Here is a 25602-nt window from a genome sequence, read left to right as displayed (position 1 = left end):
TATGGCACAGGGTCATTTCAGACAGCCATGGGGGATCTGAGTACTATCGGCCATGGTGGTGTATGGGCAAATATTCATCAGGTGACTGACCCATTTTTCAGGAAAGCTGGGATTTCATCCAATTTGTTATCACAGCTAGAGTGTGACAAGATATGGCTGTTCATCTGCAAGATCCCTAGTTTGTGCATCCCTTTAACTAGAGTGCATTGTGAAACATTAGTTGTGCAGCTCTTACCTTTTGGAGGTCAAAGCGTGTACTGCCTCCTAGGGTTCCTAAGTAAGCAAAAGGAGATTGGCTGGTTACCTTGCCTGCCATGGTCAGAGCATTGAACTTCTTGTAGTACTGGTCTGCAGTTTGGGAGTGAGAGTTGGCACTCAGTACCAGTGCCACCTCCCTCCACTTGGCACAAAATATATTTATTTGAGGTTGACTTCCATGCAGACCCAGCAGTCTATGTCTCATATGTTGAGTCTCCTCAAGGAGGATTTGGAGATTGGTTTCACTGAAATTATGCTCTCTTCTTTTCCTCCTTTCAATGCCTTTGTCCCTTTTTCAGCTGTCTGTGCCAAATGCTCCATTCAATTTAATTCTTGAAAATTGGGACAAAATGACACATGAGCCATCAAATGCACCTACCTGACAGTGATCTCACTAACCCAAACACTTTCTTACTTACCTGCTGCTCCCTGAACCTGCTGCTGTAATCTTCAGCCAGACTTGGCATTTTAAAGGTTGTACTATTATTTCCAGGAGAGTTTTGGAATAGTTGAGTCTGGAGGCAACAAAAGTATGGATGAGAATTTCAGCAGCAGATGAGCTGAGGCAAAGGCAAAGAAAAGGCGATGTTACACAGGTGGTCTTTTTGATGGAGAGGATATGGGGTCAAATAGGACGCCACAGTTGCGAACAGTCTGGTTCAGCCTGAGACAGTAGCCAGGGAGGGGAATGGAATCAGTGACGAGAGAATGGAGTTGGTGGCATTTTGTTTGAAAATTTTCCTTTCTTTCATCCTTTCCTGAAGGCATCAGTCATCTTCTGCCATGTTGCCCAAGTGGCCATTTTTCATATCTGGGCTTTGACAATGAATGCTGGTAAACCATCCAATTGTGGAGGATCCTGCCATCTGGCATCCAAACACATGCATTTTCTGTAAGCAATTAATGACAGGAACTCAGCCCAATTTTTCCTTCCTTAAATCTATCTGATTTTTCTTTAACCAGAAGTTCCGCTACCATTACCCAGCTCAGTCATATAACTCACCATAGACTGAGAATTGAACCTGGAATCTTCCTGGTCCATATGGTTCAGAGACGGAAACTTTACATCTGGGCCACTGGGGAGCTCAAGTACTTTTCAATTGAAACAGGAAAGTGAAATAATAATTACCAGTAATTATTATTTGAAATTGCAGTCGAGAAGATCCCCTTTTTCTTTTAATGTAACAATGCATCATAGAGCAAAATTAAATGTTTTGGTTAAGTATATAAAAATTAATCCAAAAATGATATTTATACATATAAAAATTCCATGGCACATTATCTCTGTTTACACCCAGTGCCTGACAGATTACTTTTCATCACTTTTTAAGGTTATTTATAAGTAATCTGTTTGAAAACATCACTAAATAGCATTGGAAGTGAATCAATTGGAAAATTCAATTGGTACTGGCTGTATAATTTTTTGATCATTGTCTTTTATTTCATGATTCTAAAATAAGCCTACACAAAGAGATTACAGTGATGGATCCCTTATTTCTCTCTATAATGAAATACAATATGTAATGAAGCATTAAAGTAACTGCTAGATTCCCAAGGACAGCATTATGTCTCCTAAGTCATGCTTTGTTAGCAAGTGACCGAGTCTGGTACAGAATCAAGAGGAAGGAGCACTGATCTCAGCCTGAACACTCAAACTCAAGTGGAAGCACTGTATGCTGAATTAGTGAGCACTTATGTTTTTCCACATACTTGTACACGCCGAGCATTTTTATGAACTAGTGGGAGATACATGCATAACTGGGGGTTGTCACCCTCTGGATGCATCCAATATGCAAGTTTGAGGTAAACTCCAGGTGAATGAAGATATTCGTGGAGCTGGGAATTGACTTCAATTTATGATTCAATCTGCTTTGAATCATGGATGTCTGCTTTCACACTCCTTGTGGAGGATTTTCACCAGCAGGCTGCGGTAGTAGGCAGCACACACCAGGCCATTTGTTTGTGCACTTCATTGAGTTTATACTTTAAAAACACAGATACAGGCGGAAGGGGCAGGAAGTTGGCGGGAAGCGGCAGAAAGACACAAGGTAGGTGGCAGGATGGGTTCCAGGGGCATCTCGCGAGAGCTCTCACATTCAGGAAGAGGGGAAGTCCAGGTCGGGGGAGGCCTAAGCTTTCTTTGTAGGGCCGAAGGAGCATTTGTACTCAAAGAAAGGAGAAGTATAATTTATATCATGTCTTATTATGTCTCTCAAAACACTTTATATAAAATTAATTACTTTGACGTGCAACGACTGTTGTTATGTATACAAATGCAGAAGCTATTTTGTACACAGCAAGATCCCACAAACAGCAATATGAAGCATGGCCTGCTTTTAAGGTGTTGCTTGAGTAAAGTATTTTCATAGGATACTGGAAGATTTTTCCACTTTTCTTCAAATAGTGCCAAGAGATCTTTAATATCCACCTAAACCAATGACAGATAAAGCCTTGATTTAGAATGTCATTGGAAAGACTTCACCTTCCAAATATGCAGCACTCCCTCTGTAACGCATTGAAGTATCAGCCTAGATTTTATTCACTCAAGTCCAGGTGAGGGCTTTAACCCACAACCTTTTGGCTCAGAGGTAAAATACCACAAATTGAGCTACCCTGATAAATGAACCAGAGAAAGCACAAAGCAGGAGCTGAGCTCCTTCCCAAGGAAAGAAGGGTAATTCAGCAGATTTACCTGTTTTGTCTAAAGCAGCTTGTAGTAGTTGATTGCAGATGGTTATTTTAGCCATAAAAGGATAAACGGGTGGAGGAGAAATAAGGAACAAATATCAACGTTGGTAAGGGAAATGCATTCTTTCAGTAAAATCAAGGGTTGCCTGGGATATGATCGTATGATGACAATTACGTTAGATGATTCCTGAAAAGCAAGGTTATGTAGTCTGTTTGATGTCAACAGTGTCACTTCTCCCAACTTCCTTGCATTCTACTGATCAGAAACCTATTCTTCAGTCAGTTATTTGTTCTTTGTACATTGTGTTTCATCCCAACCCTAGTGACATTAGAATGCTTCTAGAGTTCACTTCCAGAAAGCGATTCGTGTGGTTATCTGATTGAACCAAACCTTCAAGCCAAACATCAATCACTTGTCCTCTACTTTCCCATCACTCGGTAGGTGAATATATAAGCAAAATAACTCTGTATCTTTTATTCTTTATTATCTGTCATTCACCTTATTTTGCCTCTTCTTTAAATAAACTTTTTTCGTTCTCTAGTAGGCCATATTCTAAATCCTGCGTTTATCAATCCAAAATTCTATGCAGTGAAACATACAAGGGCATTTGCATGTCTTGTCTATATATGTGTCTGTTTATCTGCCTCTCATTGCTTCTTTCTGGCTCGGTATGTCTCTTCGTGTCTGTTTTTCCAAATCTTTTACTATGTGCGCATGCATCCGCATCTGTCTGTCTCAGTTTCTATACCTCCACAATTCCTTCTGCTTCTATGTGCATGAGCTAGATAATACAGAGCCATGGAAACATGATGCAGTATGATCCATTTTCCAATTTAGAATTTACCTTCCAGCAAGGACAAAAGAACTACTTCATTTTACTAATGGAAAACACAGTGACCTTTCAGATAAGAACAGGAATAAAAGCAGAACAGAATAATTTGAAAAATGTATAAAAAGATCAAAAGCAAAAAACCTATGACAAGGTATTTGGTGAATGTAACCAGGGGGAACATACAAACTATGGATGAATGGCATTGTGGTAAATGAGACTGAAAGAATATGGCCACTAAAACAACTGGTATTTGGAAAATATGCCCGGAGAAGCATGGATGATTCAGACAAGCAATAAATAGCTGGAAGAATATGGGGGCTGAAGTGTCTGGGATGAAAAGGTACACTTTAGATGAGTGTCATTGGAGGAAAGTGGCTGGAAGGCATGTAAGTTGTTTTGACAATTGGCATTTGGTGTGTATGGTTGGAAGGCACGTAGATACTTTATACAAGTGGTGTTTCATGACTGTAGCTGGAAGAGGAGTAGATGTTTTAGACAAGTGGGGCTTGGTGAGTCCAGGTGGGGGAAGAGTGTAGATGTTTTAGACAAGTTGGGTTTGGTGAAGATGTTGCTCTGACTGGTGCAGTGCAAGTTTTGCATATATTTTAAATAAGAAAACCCCTGCCCAGTTTTGTAAATTGAAACTAAATGGTTTCTATAATCGAAAAAAACAATGGTCCCGATATTTACGGGGAGGCAGTGAGGGTGTGGGGGAGCACGTGAGTGCGGGAAAAACCTGGCAAGGCTGGGGACGCAGAGGTCCTGCCGAATTTAACTGCGTCACTAAAATTTTTTTCTTCCATTTCCCACCCGGCAGCCAGCCAAATTGACAAGTCTCCAGCAATTGGGAGGGGGGATGGAGCAAAAGATCAGGGCTTGAAGGGGGGGGGTGGGGAGAAGAGATGACATCGCGAGGGGGAGGAAGCGAGAAATTGGGGCTTGAGGTGGGTGGGAAGAGAAGCCATCGCGGGGAGAAGGGAATGAAAGATCGAGGCTTGGGGCCAGGGTGGGGTGGTGGTGGGGGGGGGGGAGAGGAGAGGCTGCGATCAGCAGAGGGGAGGCCGAAGGTTTCCCTGAGGGGCTGGGGGAAGCACTCCTGCTCCTCTTGGCCCACAAGGAGTGCTGGAGAAGGCACTTACTTCTCCAGCCTCCCGTACACTGCCGGGTTTCCCGAGCCCTGGGAAACTCGCGCCACAACGGTTAAATTTAAATCAGCCTCCCAATTGCACTGTGGGAGCCTGATTTAAATATGTTAATGAAGTGTCCCGCCTTCGACGCAAGACATGAAACTCGCCGCCGTAAAAATGTGGCGTGGTTGGGGACGTGTTCCTCATTTTAAAATTTTTCCACCCCCTCCCCTCGATCCTCTCTCGCCCATTGTAGGGGGTTAATATAGAGGCCAATGTTTTATTCTTCTTTATTAAATCCATCCAATTATTAATTTAAAGGCTGCAGATTTGACTTCTATAATTCAGTTTTGTGAATATATGGAGGGAATGGAAAAACATGTTAAATTTAAAAGGCTTGAAATTATACTGTGCGATATTAGCTTAGGGGTGTTTAACATTTCTCTATGAAATTCCTCTGATGCTACCCCATTTATTTTAAGTATTTCTACAATAATTTTGCAATGTATAATTTCAAGACTGAAATGTCAAGCAGTCTATATTCTTATTTATTTGATTTAACCTTTGAGGACCTAGCTTTATCAGCTCAAACTCTAGATCAATTTCGTAACTGTGTTTCATCATAACATATTTTATTAACCTCCACCAAAACAACAGGATGTGATTTTAGTTCGTTTTTATTAGTTCAGAATGTTGTAAAGAATTTATTTAATATATTTGTAAATTCCTGATCATCCATAACACTTCTTTCGAAATTATCCCTTAACGGATTTATCAGATCTTTTTACATTCCATCTATGACTTGCAGAGTGATTAAAGTGGAATTTATTAAAGAAAAGAGGAGCCTTTAACCCCACCCATTACTTTCAACCCCCACATCTGCAAACTTTGAGCTCATCCATACAACAAGTTTTGAAGTTTTGTTGTTGTACCATGGTATCATAGCATGCACAGCCCAGGAGGTGGTCCATCGTGCCTGTGCTGGCTCTTTGAAAGAGCTATCCAATTAATCCCATTCCCCTGCTCTTTCCTCATAGCCCTGTAAATTTTTTCCCTTCAAGTATCTATCTAATTCCCTTTTGAAAGTTACTATTGAATCTGCTTCCTCCACCCTTTCAGGCAGTGCATTCCAGATCATTACAACTCGCTGCTTAAAAAAATGTTTCCTTATGTTGCCTCTGGTTCTTTTGCTGATCATCTTAAATCTGTGTCCTCTAGTTACCGACCCTTCTGCCACTGGAAACAGTTTCTACTTATTTACTCTGTCAAAACCATTCATGATTTTGAACACCTCTATCAAATCTCCCCTTAACCTTCTCTGTTCTAAGGAGAACAACCCCAGCTTCTCCAGTCTCTCCCTTGGAAGTAAGGAAACGCAGCAGCCAACTTGCACACAGCAAGGTCCCTCAACCAACAATGAAATAATGACCAGCAGGGTTTTACTCCACTTCTGAATTACATTACAGCCTTCATGCATCCACATACATGAACGAGGGGGGAACACTGTACTACATTCAGATTGGCTGGCTTTTTTTGAGACAATGGCCCAAAATTTGCTGTAGCAGAGCAACAAATGGTGCCTGCTGTTAGTTAGACTTGCCCTTGCCCGTTTACTGTCAACGATATTTTGTGCCACAAGTTACTGGAAGTGCGAGATGGAAACGGTCTACAGGGCATCTGGGAACTGAGTGAACAGGGCAAGCAACTGTGTATCTCCTTAACCAATCAGATTGAAGGATTCTGAAATTAACAACACAAGGACTGAGAAGGAAGTGTAGTTTAGAATAGGCAAAGTCAATGTTAAATCAGGTACAGAAAGAGGAATAAAGATTGGATTAAGAGAGAGAGAAAAAAGAGACAGAAAAAAAAGATTTAAAAAAAATTTAATTTTCTGAAAAAAATCTCCAATAATAATTGAAACCTGAAGGAATGAAACTCCACACTTGTAATAGTTAATTTTCAGTGCCAGAGAGGTTGACTGGCAGTAATTAACACTTATCATGTCGTTAAAAGGGTACTGAGACTTGAAATGACTTGATTTAACTTTCTGTCGCAAGTTTAGTTCATATCTATGTATAAGCGGAGGAACTTCACACCGCTCCATGTCTTTTAATGGTGAGGGAGACAGCGAGATGCCATTTTCACGAAGCTAACGGCGGAGAGATGCATCTCCGACAGCAACTTTTCGATTTCCATGTTTAATCGCGCATCTGCCCTCATCTGAAGTTGCTGTGGCATTTGCGCGTAAATAACGATGAGCATCATTAGCCTCGCCATTATTTTGACAGCAGCTTTTGGGCCGATATTTATTTTATCAAACAAAAATGTCTGTCAGTACTTGTCTGCACTACAGTGTATATTATGGGCTCGATTTTCGCACCCGCGATTGGGTGCGTTCGTGGCGGGGGGGGCTGCGAAAATCGGGGATTCCCGGGGCGGGTCTGGAGCCCGGCTCCAACCCACCCATTTCCGGGTTCCCCACTGACGCGCTGACATGCGCGCGCAGCCCCCGCATGTGGGACTGCCACAGGCAATTAAAGCCGGCGGGGTTCCAATTAAAGTAATTGAACAGGTACTTCAGGTTGTTTACAGACCTGATTGACCTGTTATTTTAGCAGGGATGGGATTTTGCAACTGACTGGGACTGTTTCCCGTACTGGGGGAAACACTTCCAGTTGAAATAGACGTGTTGCAGCCATCAGCCTGTGGCAGCTGCAAAGGTCCATTTGACAGGTGGGGTGGGGGTGGGGGGGGGGGGTGGGGGAGACCCTCACTCATTGCAGGAGGCCACTCTGTCACTTTGGACAAAGTTTGGCCTCCACCACCCTCCTCCTAACAACAAAATTCACCAACTTGCACACTTACCCCGGGGTCCAGACACATGTACCTACCTTGCGGAACCCCTCAGATGTACATCTTCTGGATGGGGGCCGCCGTAGCTGCAGTCATGACCTCGGAGGGTGAACAGCATCACCAGCCTTGCCGGCCACGCCGTCTACCTCTGACACGTGGAGCCCCACAACACAGTGCTGTGACACATCCACCTGCACAGCAGGAGGGAGGGCAACTGCAGAGATAGATGCGTCGCAGAGGGCACTACCCTCGCCACAGGGTCTACAGACCGAGGCTCAGCTTCCTGGACCTCTCTGAGCAGCAGTGCACACGGAGGCTCAGAGTCACTCGACATGTAGTCGTGGACATCTGCAGCTTCCTTCATGCCGAGCTGCTCCCGGCTGGCCCGAGCACCATCTTCTTACCTGTTGCTGTCAAAGTCACCACTGCCCTCAACAACTTCTCTTTCGCATCCTTCCAGGGCGCCACCGGGGACATCGCCGACGTCTCTCAGTCGTCTGCACAAAAGAGCCCTGCAAATAAACCTACACCCACTCTGCAGTGACACAATGGGTGGCATCAGGTGTGGGTCTTCATTGTGATCCTCAGGAAAGGGCATTATTGCACAAACCAGACAAGATTCGCAAAGACGTGGTAGTAGTGGTGACAATATAATATGTAATGTGAGTTGATCAGAAATTAAATATAAGTAAAAAACCATGACAAACCCTGAAACACCCTTGTGCATCCCCTTCATGCTCACGACACGTTTGCTTTACGCTGCCTACTGCACATATGTGATGCATGCCCTGTGGCAGCAGCACAGGTAGTGGCAGGTTGGGTGAGGCTGACTGTGAAAGAGATGCACGAGAGGGTGAGTATGAGATAGAGCCATGAGATTGTATGAGGATTGGGTTGAGTGGTAGTGGCGGGATGAGTACTGGCGAGGTGAGTAAGTGCAGATAAGATGAGGATGAGGTTTGAGTGGGTGTGAGGAGTGATGTGACAGAGTAGTGTTGGCAGTGCAGAAGGAGATGTGGGGTGGGGGCGGTGATGTGGCAGACGGAGTGTAGGGGAATGAGTAAGTGTACTCACTTTGGCTGACCTACTTCGGTCATTGCAACGCCTCCTGCACTGTATGCAGGTGGGCGATATGTTGGTGGTGCAGGTGACCTCCTCTGCCACCTCGAGCCAGGCCTTCTTGGTGGCAGAGGCAGGCCGCTTCCTCCCGCCCACCAGGGAGGATGATCTCTGTCCTCCCCCTCCTCCTCACCCCATCCAATAAGAGCTGGAGTGAGACATCATTAACCTGGGACCAGCCTTCCCCCTGGGCTGCTCCATGCTGTAATGTTTCCTATTTCTTGCAGCATCAGTCAGTGGAGGACTGCCCCTTTAAATACGGCTCCTCCAGCTGACAGACCTTACTGCGCATGCGCAGTCCGCCCGCCGCGCAGCTTCGCAGCGGGGAACCCAGAAGAACAGGTAAGTGGATCCAATCAGCCTGCGATTGCGTGTGGAGCAGACTGATTTCACCGGGTGCGGGAATCTACCCCCCGCCGCGAACCCGCCACCATGGTAATATCGGGCCCTATATGTTCTTTACAGAAGCGCTAATCTTAAAACCACTGAAGATATTAGTAGCACTGTGACCCTGGCCAGGAGGCATTAAGCATGCTAGTAGTAACAGTGCACTGCAGCAACAAGACTGCCGCCTTGTTCTACATGAAAATTGATACATACACTGTTATATGCAACTGATTAGGCCAGGGAGATTTTCCAGTCTTCTCCCCTGACCCCCACTGAGGTTCGAGACAAAGGCCACAGATATATGCTCCTGGATTGATATACTGATGTTCGAAAAGCTTTTGCATTGCGTGTAATTTCATTGTACTATCTGATTTTATTACTAATCACTCATCAGCGCTTATTGATTTTCAAACATATGGCCAATTTTGTAAATTAGCCTCCTTCTTACAGTAATGGCCTTGTCTTCCCTAATGATGAGTACATCCCATGGACTTGTCACTGAACTAGCACATCAATAAACCACAACCACAAAGAAAAAAAATCTCCAGACAGACTTGCAATACAACAATCGCAAAATGCTTTATGAGTATGAAATTAACTGGTGAATTGTGCTGAATTAACGCTAAAATTTAGCAGTATCATCTTCTGATCATTTGCACCAGTAGCCAGAGTTCACTGTCGAAGGAAGTGCGAGAAAATACTCTAAATTGAGAAAGGTTCATCAATTCAGATATCCATCCAGACAGCATGTATCTTAATAATTATCTTGTTTTTACTTGTGTTCATTGTGGATTCTTTTCCTGGTATTTCACTGACTATCGTCTGCATCTACTAAAATAGGTGCCCTGTCCGAAAAGCCCATGAAATTGTTTAGGTGACTTGCTCTCACACTATCGATATTACAGCTGAATCTCTTTAAACATATTACTAGTTTTCCAAGAAATTTATGCTTGCGACAGGAATTAAGCTTTGATGAAGAATGCTATAAATAGCAGTTTAAAAACAGCTAATTTGCATATCTGTGCTCGAATCCAATTAATCACTTGTTCAATGATTCAAACTAAGCAAAGTCAGAGCTCTTACCAAAAATCCACAATTTCACACAAATGTGAATATATATCCAAAATGTGCTGCTGTCTCTAAGTGACATTTGGCAATGAGTTGATGGAACATAGTGTGCTGAATATTAAGACCTGAATAATTAGAGGTCACAGATTAGAAAATACAAACAGCGAAGAAAAATAATAATGGGTTTTGGCCACTGGGATGTAGCAATGCCCCATTCCTACTTTGGATCAGGTAACCTGGGATGATTCCAGTTACATTCCAGATCAGCCTCCATCAATTTAAAGCTGTTTAATTGCACACAAATTGCAAACTCTTTTCTCACTTCAACATGCATGAATGTGTTAGTGCTGCCATAATGATTTCATGTGTTAAGACTTCTTTACATCACAAGTTCTACTCTTCAAGTGACGAGGAAATCAAACCAACAGTTTCACTGAAACTTATCTCTCCAGAATTCTGGAGTATATCACAGATCATGTTAAGTCTCTGAGAATTCGTGTCAGTTCACCACTAGACATCCCAGTAATCTCTTCATTGGTGATTGGAAGCTAAACTGCATGAGAAAAGTCAGTGTTCAATTTGCAAACTGTTAATATAGACACAGCGTAAGAATGAGTGGGAAGTGGTTTGGCATATTTGAATTATATAAAATACAAGTGAGTAGAAAGTGGTGTGGTCCACTCTAATTCTATAAGAAAGAGCATCCTGCTTTGTAATTCTTTACAACAGAGGTAATAAAGAATTCTACTCAGTAGGAATGAATCTATGCATTTATGGTCCATTGAAACTAAAAAAAAATATAGGAGTGAATAGGACGTGATGTGGCCAATTGAAATTCTATACACTGATAATAAATTGTAATGGGGTCTGTCCATTCAAATTCTGTACACTAGGATTAGATATGAGGAGGTGCGTTCACTGGAATTTGAAAGAATGGATAACAAAGGAAATTGTTTGCCAAATAGGAACGAATATTAACTGGTTTAGTCCACTGTAATTGTTATGAGTATGAATGGGAAGTAGTTTAATACAGTGAAATTATATGTATGAATTAGGTATGTGCTTATCTGAAGTAAACTGATTTGTAATAACTGCACCTCTACAGATGACCATTACATTTACCGATAACAGCCATAACAACAAAAGAGAAACAATTCATAGAGAGAGCAGTGAAAGTAATGATTGAAGACAGATACACCAGTCAGACAGAGTGGACAGTGGGAAAGTATGGAGAGAAGAATGGGAAGGCAGTGATTAAGGGTGACCGATAGATCAGTTAATAAGTAAGGATACACACAGCGGATGAATGTGGAAGGCAGTGAGTAAGGATGGAGACAGTGGAGTAATAAGGGAGACAGTGGATAAAGTCATTTATTTTTCCCTCCGATTTTTCTCCATCTTCTCCTGCTGACCCCACAAACTACGTGAGATCAGTGATGGAGGGCGCCAGTAAATGTGTTCCTGGTGTAACCACTGGGATCACGTCCCATAGGTTTTGGGGGAGCTTATTCTTTCATTACATATTTTTGTTACCAAGAGCAAATGGAGAACCTTTCTTTCCCTCGCCCCTTGTGATTAAATCAAATGTGTGTTGTCCCTGTGTGGTACAATATAATAGTATATTGATTGATACTGTCACAGTGAACTTATTTCTATTGAAACTATTTTCTGAATTTTCAGATTTAATGAACTACTGTCTCAGTCAATAAAAGATAATTAGGTATTGAGCATACTGCTACCACTCTGTTCTGTTTACCTGACTTGTTAGTCAACCAAGAGTGCTCAGATGGAAAAACAGAAATAGCAGATTGTGTTTTTTTCATAGCAAGAATTAATAAGAAGTGGTGTTGGATGCTTCCATTCACAGCATTCTCAATTCCAAACAATGCACTAAAAGGAGATGCTGAGACTACTTCTTTAAGTAAAGGAAGACTTGTATTTATATAGTTCCTTACCATGTCTCTGCTCAGATTTTCCTGGGTGGATGTGGCCTAGGACCTGCCACCACCGAAAAGATAAGTTTTTTTTTTAAACTTCACATGGAGCCAGGAGGAGCTGGAGTAGTCCTCCCGGCTCCGCAGCATTCCTGCCAACTGTGATTGGCTGCCTCCTGCTGTTCTCCCCCCCCCACCGGGACTTACCTGAGGGCCACTTCTGGCAAGGTAAGCAGCCTGAAATTCATCTGCTGAAATGGGTGAGCTGCCTGTGGAGGCATGACAGGTGCCGTCAGGTCAACCTAATTATCAAAATAAGGCCCAAGCCCCGACTTTGGGCCAGTCTAACACCTATCAGTTGGGGCGCACACTGGTTGGGCCCAGATGAATTTCTACGCCTCTGTGTTCATGTTCTGGAATGGGGCTTGAACCCACAACCTTCTGAATCAGAGGTCAGGGTGCTACAAACAGAGCCACTCTGACACAAACTGGAATAGTACTCATTTATTAATGGAAAAGAATCATGTTAATGATTTCTAATGACCACCCAGAAGAAAAGAGTGATGCTTCCATCAGAACCTGCAATGAAAATATACCAATTTAGTGTTTGTGCCATACTTTACGTCAATTTTCTGTCTTCTGTTGCAGTAATTTTGAAGCCTCACAAATGCGTCGACTCTCAGAGCAATTTGAAACAATCCCAGGCAGTGAAGCTGAGAGCTCCACATGCGCTACAGGGAGCTCCATCACAGCTTGTAAAAAGGTAAATAATCTCACCACCTCTTAGATCAATTCTCAACACAAAATACACTCTATATGTGACTTGAAATTGCTTGTAGTTACCACACAGCTGGCAATCGCACAGCTGCAGAAACAATTTGATTGGAACAATCTAAGCTCTTTTATGGTTTATGTCAGATGGACTCTTCAATTAGATTATAGAATACAACTCACTGCTGGCTATCTTTTACTCCACACATAACCCATGTGATCTCTTCAATTAGATTCCAATCTTTAACTTACTCCCAGGTATTCATTATTATTGTATAAAACATTCAGCCGATCTCTTTCATTAGATTCCAGCTTATTAATTATTGAATTCCTTCCTCCCAGGCCCATTTTATTTATTTTCTCCTTCGCCACTCCTGCCCTTCCTTTTTATAAATTTCTTTTTGTCCAACTACAACTTTTCATATTTGTTTATTGTTTTCATTCTTCCCGGATCCTGACAACTGGCTTCCATCACCAGAGTGCCACAGATGAGAAGCCAATCCTGAGCAACACCACAGGTGATCCATTATGTTATGTCACAATACATTATTTCTTATTTATTCATCCCATTTTAACATTTATTTGGGCTTTTTTCTTATTTATCTGACTTTTAAGTACCAAAATTAAATGTTTTCAAGTACTTCCACAGATCCGACTTCAATTCCTGAGACCCGGACAAAACTGATGTAATTTGGTCCCCGATTGGCTCAAAAACCATTTCCAAAGGCTGGTGTTTCATCCAATCAAGTCTCAAATATCAGTTGGTTGACCATTGAAACAACCATGTCAACGTTAGGACAAGTTTTTTTTAATGCAATGTCAGGTAATCTGCTCACTTGACCATATAACTCAGCAGAGCAGGTGCCACTGGAACAAGTCATCTCATTGACAGCACTCTATGGGTTAAAACACAAAAACAAGGAACAATGGACAACTGAGACAATGGGGGTAATTTTAACCGCCAAGAACGGGTAGGTTGGGGTGGGTGGGAAGTTAAAATAACAATTTTTTGGAGCGGGACCGCATCCTGGCTCCAACTCGTCCACTTCCAGGTTTGGATGTATGTGCACAACAGACACCCGGAAGTCCTGCCTCCACTTAAAGCCGGCGGGCCGATACTTAAAGGGGCAATGTACATCAATTAAATAGTTGAGGTACTTAAGTTTTTGCATTGCAAAAGTTAAATGAATTTAACCTTACCTGCATGGGTTTCCCATCGCTTTCCATTCACAGCAGGTGAAAGCAGGTGGGAAGGTTCTGATCCATGAGGTGAGTGCCTTTATTGCATTGCTTGTGGGCCCAGAAAAGCTTCAGCCAGGCCCAACAAGCTCACCTGGCGCGACATGACCCCATGATCGGCTGAACCAACCCCCAACCGATGCTGGACCCCTCGATCCAGTTGCTGGACCCCTCCACGATCCCCAGTGCTGGATCCCCCCACCGATCCCCTATGCTGGACCCCCCCACCGATCCCCAATCTTGGACCCCCCGATCCCCAATCTTGGACCCCCCGATCCCATGCCGGCTGAGCCCCTCAGATCCCCGATACTGGCTGACCACCCCCCCCTCCAACCACGATCCCCGAAGTTGGCTGGACCCCCCCCCCACGACCCCGATGCTGGCTGACCAACCCACCCTCCCCGATTCCCAATGCTGACTGGACCCCCCCACCGATGTCATTCATGTCTCCCCACTTCCCATCTCCTCCCCCACCCTCCGATTTGTTCCAGGACCCACAATCTCTCCCTCTCTGATTCGCGGCTCCTTTCCTCCCGAGAGGCAGCCAGCCTGTCAATCTGGCTGCCTGGCACATGGGAAACCTGGAAACACAAATACTCACCTTCAGTTGAGTTGCGATCGCAGATTGCGATGCACTCATTTGGCTTCCAGGTTCCCCACGCAAATATCGAGGGATGGGCTGGGTTCCCGGCTCCAAGTTAAAATCATGTCCAATAAGCCCCAGGTATCTCCTTTGCACCATTTATGATGTGTGAAAATTCTGATGACTACAATTTTTCCTTATTGGTAAAGCGTTTCAGCATCTTCTAATTAGCACTGAGCTCTGCTCCAGACAGTAATGGTTTTAGCATAATGCTAACCAGGGCTGGAATTGAACCACCTGCTTCTTTAATGTATTTGTCTGTAATCACCAGTAATGATTCACTTTATGCAGCTATTATTAGAAACAGAGTCAACTTGTCATTAGGTAGAAGTGCAAATTCATCACAGTATTGACCTCATGGTTAAAGGCGTATGAAGTAGTGCTGCACAGACTCTTATACTTCTGCAAACACTCTACTTCCATGGATTAACCCAGTAGAGTAGCTGGTTAATTTAGGGTAATGTACAGCAGTCTCAATGTTGATCATTATAAATCTGCACAAGCTTGATTTAAATGCCCCTCATGATTAGCTTTTTCTTTGTTGTTTCAAAATTAATCATTTGTCTGAATTGTGAACAGCTCTTGCTAGATGAAATCACATTTAAAGAGCTCCAAAGTGTCTCCAGGTGAGCTAAATTTGGTCTCTCAACCTTTCTCAAAAGCTCTGCTGCTGTTCAGCTCCTCCACTGATGGTCCTGGGTTTGTCCATAAATGTATTAAATAATCAAGATAGAGAACCCATATTCTACCACTTTGTGGTCCAGCTTATCAATGCACTAGCATTCTGTGCCTCCATGCTGCTTCCAATGTATTTTCAGATTATAAGAACATAAGAACATAAGAAATAGGAGCAGGAGTAGGCCAATCGGCCCCTCGAGCCTGCTCCGCCATTCAATAAGATCATGGCTGATCTGATCTTAACTTCAAATCTAAATTCATGTCCAATTTCCTGCCCGCTCCCCGTAACCCCTAAATCCCTTTACTTCTAGGAAACTCTATTTCTGTTTTAAATTTATTTAATGATGTAGCTTCCACAGCTTTCTGGGGCAGCAAATTCCACAGACCGACTACCCTCTGAGTGAAGAAGTTTCTCCTCATCTCAGTTTTGAAAGAGCAGCCCCTTATTCTAAGATTATGCCCCCTAGTTCTAGTTTCACCCATCCTTGGGAACATCTTTACTGCATCCACCCGATCAAGCTCCTTCACAATCTTATATGTTTCAATAAGATCGCCTCTCATTCTTCTGAACTCCAATGAGTAGAGTCCCAATCTACTCAACCTCTCCTCATATGTCCACCCCCTCATCCCCGGGATTAACCGAGTGAACCTTCTTTGTACTGCCTCGAGAGCAAGTATGTCTTTTCTTAAGTATGGACACCAAAACTGTATGCAGTATTCCAGGTGCGGTCTCACCAATACCTTATATAACTGCAGCAATACCTCCCTGTTTTTATATTCTATCCCCCTAGCAATAAAAGCCAACATTCCGTTGGCCTTCTTGATCACCTGCTGCACCTGCATACTAACTTTTTGATTTTCTTGCACTAGGACCCCCAGATCCCTTTGTACTGCAGTACTTTCCAGTTTCTCGCCATTAAGATAATAACTTGCTCTCTGATTTTTCCTGCCAAAGTGCATAACCTCACATTTTCCAATATTGTATTGCATCTGCCAAATCTCCGCCCACTCACCCAGCCTGTCTATATCCCCTTGTAGGTTTTTTATGTCCTCCTCACTCTACTTTCCCTCCCATCTTTGTATCATCTGCAAACTTTGATATGTTCCACTCGGTCCCCTCCTCCAAATCGTTAATATAGATTGTAAAGAGTTGGGGACCCAGCACCGACCCCTGCGGAACACCACTGGCTACTGGTTGCCAGTCCGAGAATGAACCATTTATCCCAACTCTCTGCTTCCTGTTAGATAACCAATCCTCCACCCATGCCAGAATATTACCCCCAGTCGAGTGATTCTTTATCTTGAGCAATAATCTTTTATGTGGCACCTTGTCGAATGCCTTCTGGAAGTCTAAATACACTACGTCCACTGGTTCCCCTTTATCCACCCTGTACGTTATGTTCTCAAAGAACTCAAGCAAATTTGTCAGACATGACTTCCCTTTCGTAAAGCCATGCTGACTTGATCCTATTAAATTATGTTTATCCAAATGTTCCGCTACTGTCTCCTTAATAATAGACTCCAAAATTTTACCCACCACAGATGTTAGGCTAACTGGTCTATAATTTCCAGCCTTCTGCCTACTACCCTTTTTAAATAAGGGTGTTACATTAGCAGTTTTCCAATCTGCTGGGACCTTTGCCGAGTCCAGAGAATTTTGGAAAATTATTACCAAAGCATCCACAATCCCTACTGCCACTTCCCTCAAGACCCTAGGATGTAAGCCATCAGGTTCAGGGGATTTATCCGCCTTGAGTCCCATTAATTTACTGAGTACCAATTCCTTAGTGATTTTAATCATATTTAGCTCCTCCCCCCCTAGAGCCCCCCGTTTGTCCACTGTTGGGATATTCTTAGTGTCCTCTACCGTAAAGACTGAAACAAAATATTTGTTCAGCATTTTTGCCATCTCCATGTTTCCCACCATTAATTTCCTGGTCTCATCCTCTAAGGGACCTACGTTTGCTTTAGCCACCCTTTTTCTTTTTATATAACTATAGAAACTCTTGCTATCTGTTTTTATATTTTTTGCTAATTTATTTTCATAATCTATCTTCCCTTTCTTAATCAATCCTTTAGTTACTTTTTGCTGTCTTTTGAAGACTTCCCAATCTTCTATCCTCCCACTTAGTTTGGCTACCTTATATGTCCTTGTTTTTAGTCGGATACTATCCTTAATTTCTTTACTTAGCCACGGATGGCTGTCATTTCTTTTACATCCTTTTTTCCTCAGTGGAATATATATTTTTTGAAAGTTGTAAAATAACTCCTTAAATGAACACCCCTGCTCATGTACCGTCTTACCCTTTAATCTATTTTCCCAGTCCACTTTAATCAATTCCGCTCTCATACCATCATAGTCTCCTTTATTCAAGCTCAGTACGCTTGTTTGAGAACCAACCTTCTCACCCTCTAATTGGATATGGAATGTAACCATGTTATGGTCACTCATTCCAAGGGGATCCTTAACTAGGACATTATTAATTAATCCTGGCTCATTACACAGGACCAGGTCCAAAGTTGCTTGCCCCCTTGTAGGATCAGTTACATACTGCTCAAGAAATCCATCCCTAATACACTCAATAAACTCTTCCTCAAGGCTGCTCTGCCCAATTTGATTTGTCCAGTTAATATGATAGTTAAAATCCCCCATAATTATAACTGTTCCCTTATTACATGCCCCGACTATTTCCTGATTAATACTTCTTCCAGCAGAGTTGCAACTATTAGGAGGCCTATATACTACACCCACAAGTGTTTTATTCCCCTTATTATTCTTTATCTCTACCCAAACTGTTTCATTATCCTGATCCTTTGTCCCAATATCATTTCTCTGTATTACAGTGATTCCTTCCTTTATTAACAGAGCCACCCCACCTCCCCTTCCTTCCTGCCTGTCCTTCCTGATTGTTAAATACCCTGGCATATTTAATTCCCAGTCGTTGTCACCCTGCAGCCATGTTTCTGTAATGGCCACAAGATCATACCCATACGTCGTTATTTGTGCCCTCCAGGTTGCCTGATACTGTAGGATTTTACTTTCAATATTTATTTAAGTGGAAGAAATTGTAACTGACTACAAAACTGAGAGCTGTGACATGAAAGATTTGGTGTCAGTGATACTGCTGACAATAATTAATGGAGAGTGTGGTGCTGACTTGCCAGCAGGTACATCCAGTATTACCAGTGCTAAGGATATTTACTAGAATGATACCTGGACTCCAAGGGTTAAATTACAAGGAGATATTACACAAACTGGGGTTGTATTCCCTTGAATTTAGAAAATTAAGGGGTGATTTGATCGAAGTTTTCAAGATATTAAAGGGAACTGATAGGGTAGATAAAGAGAAACTATTTCCGCTGGTTGGGGAGTCTAGGACGAGGGGACATAGCTTAAAAATTAGAGCCAGGACTTTCAGGAGTGAAGTTAGGAAACACTTCTACACGCAAAGGGTGGGAGAAGTTTGGAACTTTCTTCCACAAACAGCAATTGGTGCTAGCTCAATTGTTAATTTTAGATCTGAGATTGATAGAGTTTTGTTAACCAATGGTTTTAAGGGATATGGGACTAAGGCAGGTATGCGGGCCAGGATTTTGACTCGGAGCCAGGAAGGGGGCGGGGGGGGGGGTCAAATCGTGGACAGGAAACCTGGAAGTACAGGTTTCCCGATGTCCTCATGATTTTGACGTAAGGACGTCATTTTTTTGTTGGTTTCCAGTCCGACATGCCGGCCTCAATCGGCCGGGAGCAGAGCAAGGAAGAGGACGTGATCAGGTAAGTGTTCAGGTAAGTCTTAGATTGCATAGATGGGGATGGGGAGGCATAGATGGGCACAGGGGCATCAGTGGGCAAGGGGGCACCGGGGGACATGGGAGTCATGGGGGAGGGTCAGGCATCAGGGGGGAGGAGGTCATCGGAGGTCAGTCACCGGGGAGTCAGTCATCGAGGGGGGAGGGGGTGTCAGTCATTGGGGGGGGCGGAAATCGGGGGTCATGGGGGGAGCGATCGGGTGTCAGTCACTGGGGGGCCAGTCACCGAGGGGTGGGACTAGGATTGGGGTTATCGTGGGGGTCCACATTCGTTGGGTGGGGGGGTCACGATCATTGGGGAAGGGATCGCAATCATTGGGGGAGGGTCGCAATCATTAGGAGGGGGTTGTAATCGTTGTGGGTGGTGGGGGTGGTCGCTGCAGGTAGGCTTGTTGGGCCTTAGGGAAGGACTCCTGCTCCTCTGGGCCCACAAGCTGTGCCAGAAATCATTTACCTGCAGTTTCGGGCCTTCTCACCTCCTTTCACGTGGCGTGAAGGAGAAGGGGTTGAAATTGCAAAACCTTTCAAAATAGAGGCCCGCAGCCTCCTTGAAAGGTTTTAGTGACCAACCCGCCTCCTGAGAGCGGGTTGGTCACCCGCCCCTCGTCCTGCCTCGGTGAAAACCGCGACCCAAACCCGCGACCTCTACCACCTGGAAGGACAAGAGCAGCAGGTACATGGGAACAACACCACCTGCACGTTCCCCTCCAAGTCACACACCATCCCGACTTGGAAATATATCGCCGTTCCTTCATCGTTGCTGGGTCAAAATCCTGGAACTCCCTTCCTAACAGCACTGTGGGAGAACCTTCACCAGACGGACTGCAGTGGTTCAAGAGGGCGACTCACCACCACCTTCTCAAGGGCAATTAGGGATGGACAATAGATGCCGGCCTCGCCAGCAATGCCCACATCTCATGAACGAATAAAAAAAATTGGACGGGTTGGAGGCGGATCTGAAATTGTTGCCAATTTCAATGCTCCCCTGCCCCCAACCCACCCATTTTTCCCAGTTAAAATCGTGCCCATGGAGTTAGGTCACAGATCAGCCATGATCTCATTGAATGGCGGAACAGGCTCGAGAGGTTAAATGGCCTACTCCTGTTCCTATGTTCCTATATTCGGAGGCAGAACATTAGGCAGAACGCACTGGTAGACTTATTGGTTAGACAACTACATGCAAATCCTGATAACACTTAACTGGTTTGCCAAAAAAATCTTTGCTTTGATTGTAAGATTCAATTTTTAATACTGAGATGACCTCTTTAAAAGGGATGTGGATAGTAAGATTATTAAGGTGATTCAGTATAATTTATGTGCATTTACAATTGTACTATTCCTTGGATAACAAGCATTTAGTTATAAATACTGAGGCCTCTGGGTTAGTGCCTTCATTAAAATAGCAATAAAAGGAAGTTCAGACGAATGAGTTAATTAAGTATTCACATGCTAGTATCTTACTGTGCAATTTCAGCACCTGAGAAAAAGCTGATACTTTGATTTTTGCAGTTCTTCATTCTGCATGAAAGTACTGGCTGCTGTTTTGAAGATTACTACAAATCATAATTTCTGTTTCTGAAACTATTCTTTAATTACCAGGTATTTGTCTTGTGGCCACCAAAGCACAGCATCATTTGTAAATGTCATGGGACCACTTCTAACTCGATATCAAGCTCACCCATATTTAGTGACTTTAGGATCATTTTTCCAATTGGCAGGAAGGGACCCCACATTAAATGGATGAGCAAGGACTGAACAAATCAGAACTTACCAGACTTGCTGGTTCCTCATTCCCAATGCACCTAAACTATTTTCTGAGTTGCATTGGTCATTACTGGTCTTAGCTGCCACCCAGAATGGTGATCCATTTCATGTTTCTCGGGCAGAAGTGCTATCCAGCGTTAATTCCACCCATTGAAAGTGGGTGCTAAAGGTCAGCAGCATAATTGCATGTGGGAAAAGGAGCTCTTAAAGATACAGATATTCTTAAAGTGCCATTTTTCTTAAATATGGGGTTTGCATTCAAAGCACCCACAACCACAGACTTTCATGCTTGATGAAAAAGATGATTAAAGAAAACATGCCAAGGCGATCAGCTGGCATATCTGCCAGACTGCATGCACCTGTTACTTGCCACCAGCAATATCTGCAGACCCGGGTGCACAAACCTAACAATGATTGAGGGAAACTACCTCCACAGGTTCTGAGTTAGCAATCAAGGTCACATTCTTCCTCAACGCTTAGGCTTATTTTTCTTTCAGGCTAACATAGGTATAATCTGCAATATCAGGCAATTTGCAGTCCACAGCTGTGTCAAAGAAGTGACTGATGCATTGTTCAGCAGGGCCAGCACTTACATTTCTTTTCCCACTGAGTGTCAACAGCAACATGACATGGCTGCCCAATTTCATTGCTGCATTTTATGAAGTGCAAGAGGTCATTGATGGCATTCATGTGACCATCCTGCAGCAGCGCCCCCCCCCCCCACAACTCTGTGTCAATAGCTGAACATGCATCATACATCCAGAATGTGTCAGCAGGATTTGCTGTGCATAATTAATTCAAGACTAAATCAGAAGATTTGATTGGAATGGCCAGCCCAGCAGTGCAAATTATGGAATGGCTGTCCTTCTGTGTCTCAATCTGTTCTAGGGTTTCTTTTGTCTTCTTTCTGTTGAAGTTCACAGGTCAAGTTTCTCAGTGAGAAACTCTGGTGACCAAACCAAACCCTGACAATGATGATGAAATTGGTCTTCACCAGTAGGCTCATAGTGAATCGGCAGCTCGTTATTCACCGTGCCCAAAAGAAAATCAGATGTGGTGTTAAACAGGCTGCTGATTTGCTATGAGTCCGTTTCGCTCTATTAGCGTAGACCAATTTCACCCCCAATATCTTTTGCTTACTCGCCCAGTGGTTACTGTGTTCTTTATTTCATTCCTCATAGCCTCATTCCTGATACTCACATGCATGCTAACCATCAGCTGGTGAAGTCATTCTTTTCAATCCACATGTCAGCTTGTCAAGAAAGGTGAGAGAGAGAAACCAGGAAATTATAGTCCTGTTAATTTAACATCTGTTGTGGGGAAGTTATTAGAATCTATAATTAAGGACTGGGTGACTGAGCACTTGGAGAAATTTGAGCTGATTAGAGAGAACCAACATGGATTTGTAAAGGATAGGTAATATCTAACGAACCTAATTGAATTTTTTGAGGAAGTAACTAAAGTAGTAGACAGGGGAATGTCTATGGATGTAGTTTATATGGACTTCCAGAGGCATTTGATAAGGTTCCACATAAGAGACTGTTTGCAAAAATTAAAGCTCATGGAATTGAAGGCAAATTATTAACCTGGTTAGGCAGTAGAAGACAGAGAGTAGGGATAATGGGTATGTACTCAAATTAGAAGGAAGTGATCAGTGGTGTCCCACAAGGATCTGTGCTGGGGCCTCAACTATTCACTATATTTAGATAAGATAAGATACACTTAGATAAGACAATAGAGAGCCATATATCCAAGTTTGCCGATGACACAAAGGTTGGTGGCATAGTAAGTAGTGTAGATGGGAGCATAAAATTACAAAGAGACATTTATAGATTAAGTGAGTGGGCAAAACTGTGGCAGATGGATTTCAACACAGGTAATTGTGAGGTCATCCATTTTGTACTAAAAAAGGATAGAACTGAGTATTTTTTAAGTGGTGAAAAGCTAGGAACAGTGGTGGCCCAAGATTTAGGGGTCCATGCACAAGATCACTAAAATTTAGTAATCAGGTACAAAAAATAATCTGGAGTACTGTGTACATTTCTGGGCACCGCACCTTAGAAAGGATATATTGGCCTTGGAAGGAGTGCAGTGCAGATTCACCAAAATGTTACCAGGGTTCCTAGGATTGGATTATGAGGAGAGATTACATAAGCTAGGCTTGTATTCCCTGGAATATGGACGTTTAAAGAGTGATTTGATTGAGGTTTACAGGATTTTGAAATGAATTGATAGGGTAGATAGAGATAAACTTTTTCCGCTGGTGGGGGTGTCTAGGACAAGGGGATATAACGTTAAAATCAGAACCAGGCCATTCAGGAGAGAAGTCAGGAAACACTTCTTCAAGTAAAGGGTGGTAGAAGTGTGGCACTCTCTCCTACAAAAAGCGGTAGATGCTAGCTCAATTAATCATTTTAAATCTGAGATTGATAGATTTTTGCTAGTCAAGGGTATTCAGGGATATGGAGCTAAGGCAGGTGAATGGAATTAGGATACAGATCAGCCATGAATTTATTCAATGGCAGGACAGGCTCGAGCAGCTGAATGGCCCATCCTGTTCCTATGTTCCTATATCAGCCATTCACAAGAAAAATCTGCTTTTCTCACAGAGATTGGAGATTGTTAATATGAACAATCAGCTCAGTTGAAAGTGGGTTGGAGGCATTCATATATTGGTTATGCGCAAACTTGAGGCAGAAAAGTTTTAAGATAAGTTGACGATTTCTGAGTCACAGTGTTTATTTAGCATTTGTCCTTACAGGAGCTAAATACAACAAATAAGCCAGTAAAATGCATGTTTTTAAATCTTTTCGTTTTCCTCAAAAGAATTTCTCAGCCATGCTCATCTGTTGTGTTATTCAATGCTAGTTGCAGCTGCTTTTTTGAGATAAGGAGGATGTTCCCTGGTGTGAATGCATTAATTGGCATCATTCCTGTCATTGCAATTGAAGAATTATCAGAGTTTGGAAATAAAATAAGGAGTGGGGTTGGATTGGTGATGAGCATTACCTAATTTAAAAAAAAATTACATTCAGCTTCCCATATTTAGGATTTTACTACAATATAGCATGATGACGCAGACGATTGGCTTGTTTGTGTGTGAGTGCAATGCCTGCCAAGTTGTGTAACTTTGAAAGCTGTTTTCAGTTTATTTATGTTTGTTACCGTACAGTAAACGGAGAGAAAGAAGGCCCACACCATCCATTTCATCTATTATACCCATCTGATTATTAATGTCACTTATTAGAGCGATCAGCATCAATGGGAAATTGTGAGATGTGACAGTAAGTGTATATTAGATTGCAAACTCCAGACTGGAGACAGTCAGGTACATTTGAGCGCGTAGCATTCTGCTCTCTGTGCCTGTTCCTGCAAATCATGTTTTCATGTAACATCCATTTTTTTTAATGTTCGTTGTTTTATAATTTTAATTGCCAGTACAAGAAAATAGACCTTTTTAGCAGGTTTAAAATAGCAATAAATGCTAAATCTAGCATAGGAGACATTTTCAGGGCTATGGAGAAAGAGCAGGTGAGTGGAGCTAATTGAATAGCTCTTTCAAAGAGCTGGCCCAGAAACGAGGGGCCGAATGGCCTCTTTCAATGTTGTCTGATTCTATGATTCTATGAAATCACTTTTGCCAATAATAGCAAATGAACATTAAAAAAAAACATAGAAAATAGGAGCAAGAGTAGGCCATTCGGCCCTTCGGGCCTGCTCCGCCATTCAAAATGATCGTCTAACTCAGTACCCTGTTCCTGCTTTTTCCCCATATCCCTTGGTCCCTTTAGCATTAAGAAATATATCTATCTCCTTCTTGAATACATCCAATGACTTGGCCTCCACTGCCTTCTGTGGTAGAGAATTCCACAGGTTCACCACCCTCTGAGTAAAGAAATTTCTCCTCATCTCGGTTCTAAATGGCATACCCCGTATCCTGAGACTGTGACCCCTGGTTCTGGACTCCCCAGCCATTGGGAACATCCTCCCTGCATCTTGTCTGTCTAGTCCTGTTAGAATTTTATATGTTTCGATGAGATCACCTCTCATTCTTCTAAACTCTAGTGAATATAGGCCTAGTTGACCCAATCTCTCCTCATGTGTCAGTCCCGCCATCCCAGGAATCAGTCTGGTAAACCTTCGTTGTATTCCCTCCATGGCAAGGACATCCTTCCTCAGATAAGGAGTCCAAAACTGCACACAATATTCCAGATGTGGTCTCACCAAGGCCCTGAACAACTGCAGTAAGACATCCCTGTTCCTGTACTCAAATCCTCTTGCAATGAAGGCCAACATACCATTCGCCTTCCTAACTGCTTGCTGCACCTGAATGCTCGCTTTCAGCGACTGGTGTACAAGGACACCCAGGTCTCATTGCAACTCCCCTTTTCCCAATCTATCACCATTCAGATAATAATCTGCCTTTCTGT

General features: G+C 43.0%; 1 protein-coding gene across 4 annotated transcripts in view; it reads left to right on the top strand.

Moving 5' to 3' along the window:
* Positions 1–25602, top strand: part of sphkap (SPHK1 interactor, AKAP domain containing) — a 228576-nt gene that overhangs the window by 108429 nt on the left and 94545 nt on the right. For all 4 annotated transcript variants that reach the window (XM_067995140.1, XM_067995137.1, XM_067995139.1 and 1 more), the window contains one exon: positions 12916–13030. In XM_067995140.1, the coding sequence (XP_067851241.1) occupies positions 12916–13030 (115 nt within the window). The remainder of the gene's footprint in view (positions 1–12915; positions 13031–25602) is intronic.

The sequence above is a fragment of the Heptranchias perlo genome, chromosome 13 (assembly GCF_035084215.1).
Source record: "Heptranchias perlo isolate sHepPer1 chromosome 13, sHepPer1.hap1, whole genome shotgun sequence".
Classification (NCBI taxonomy): Eukaryota; Metazoa; Chordata; class Chondrichthyes; order Hexanchiformes; family Hexanchidae; genus Heptranchias; species Heptranchias perlo.
The sequence above is the reverse complement of the archived record's forward strand: the minus strand, read 5'-3'. Positions and strand labels throughout refer to the sequence as shown.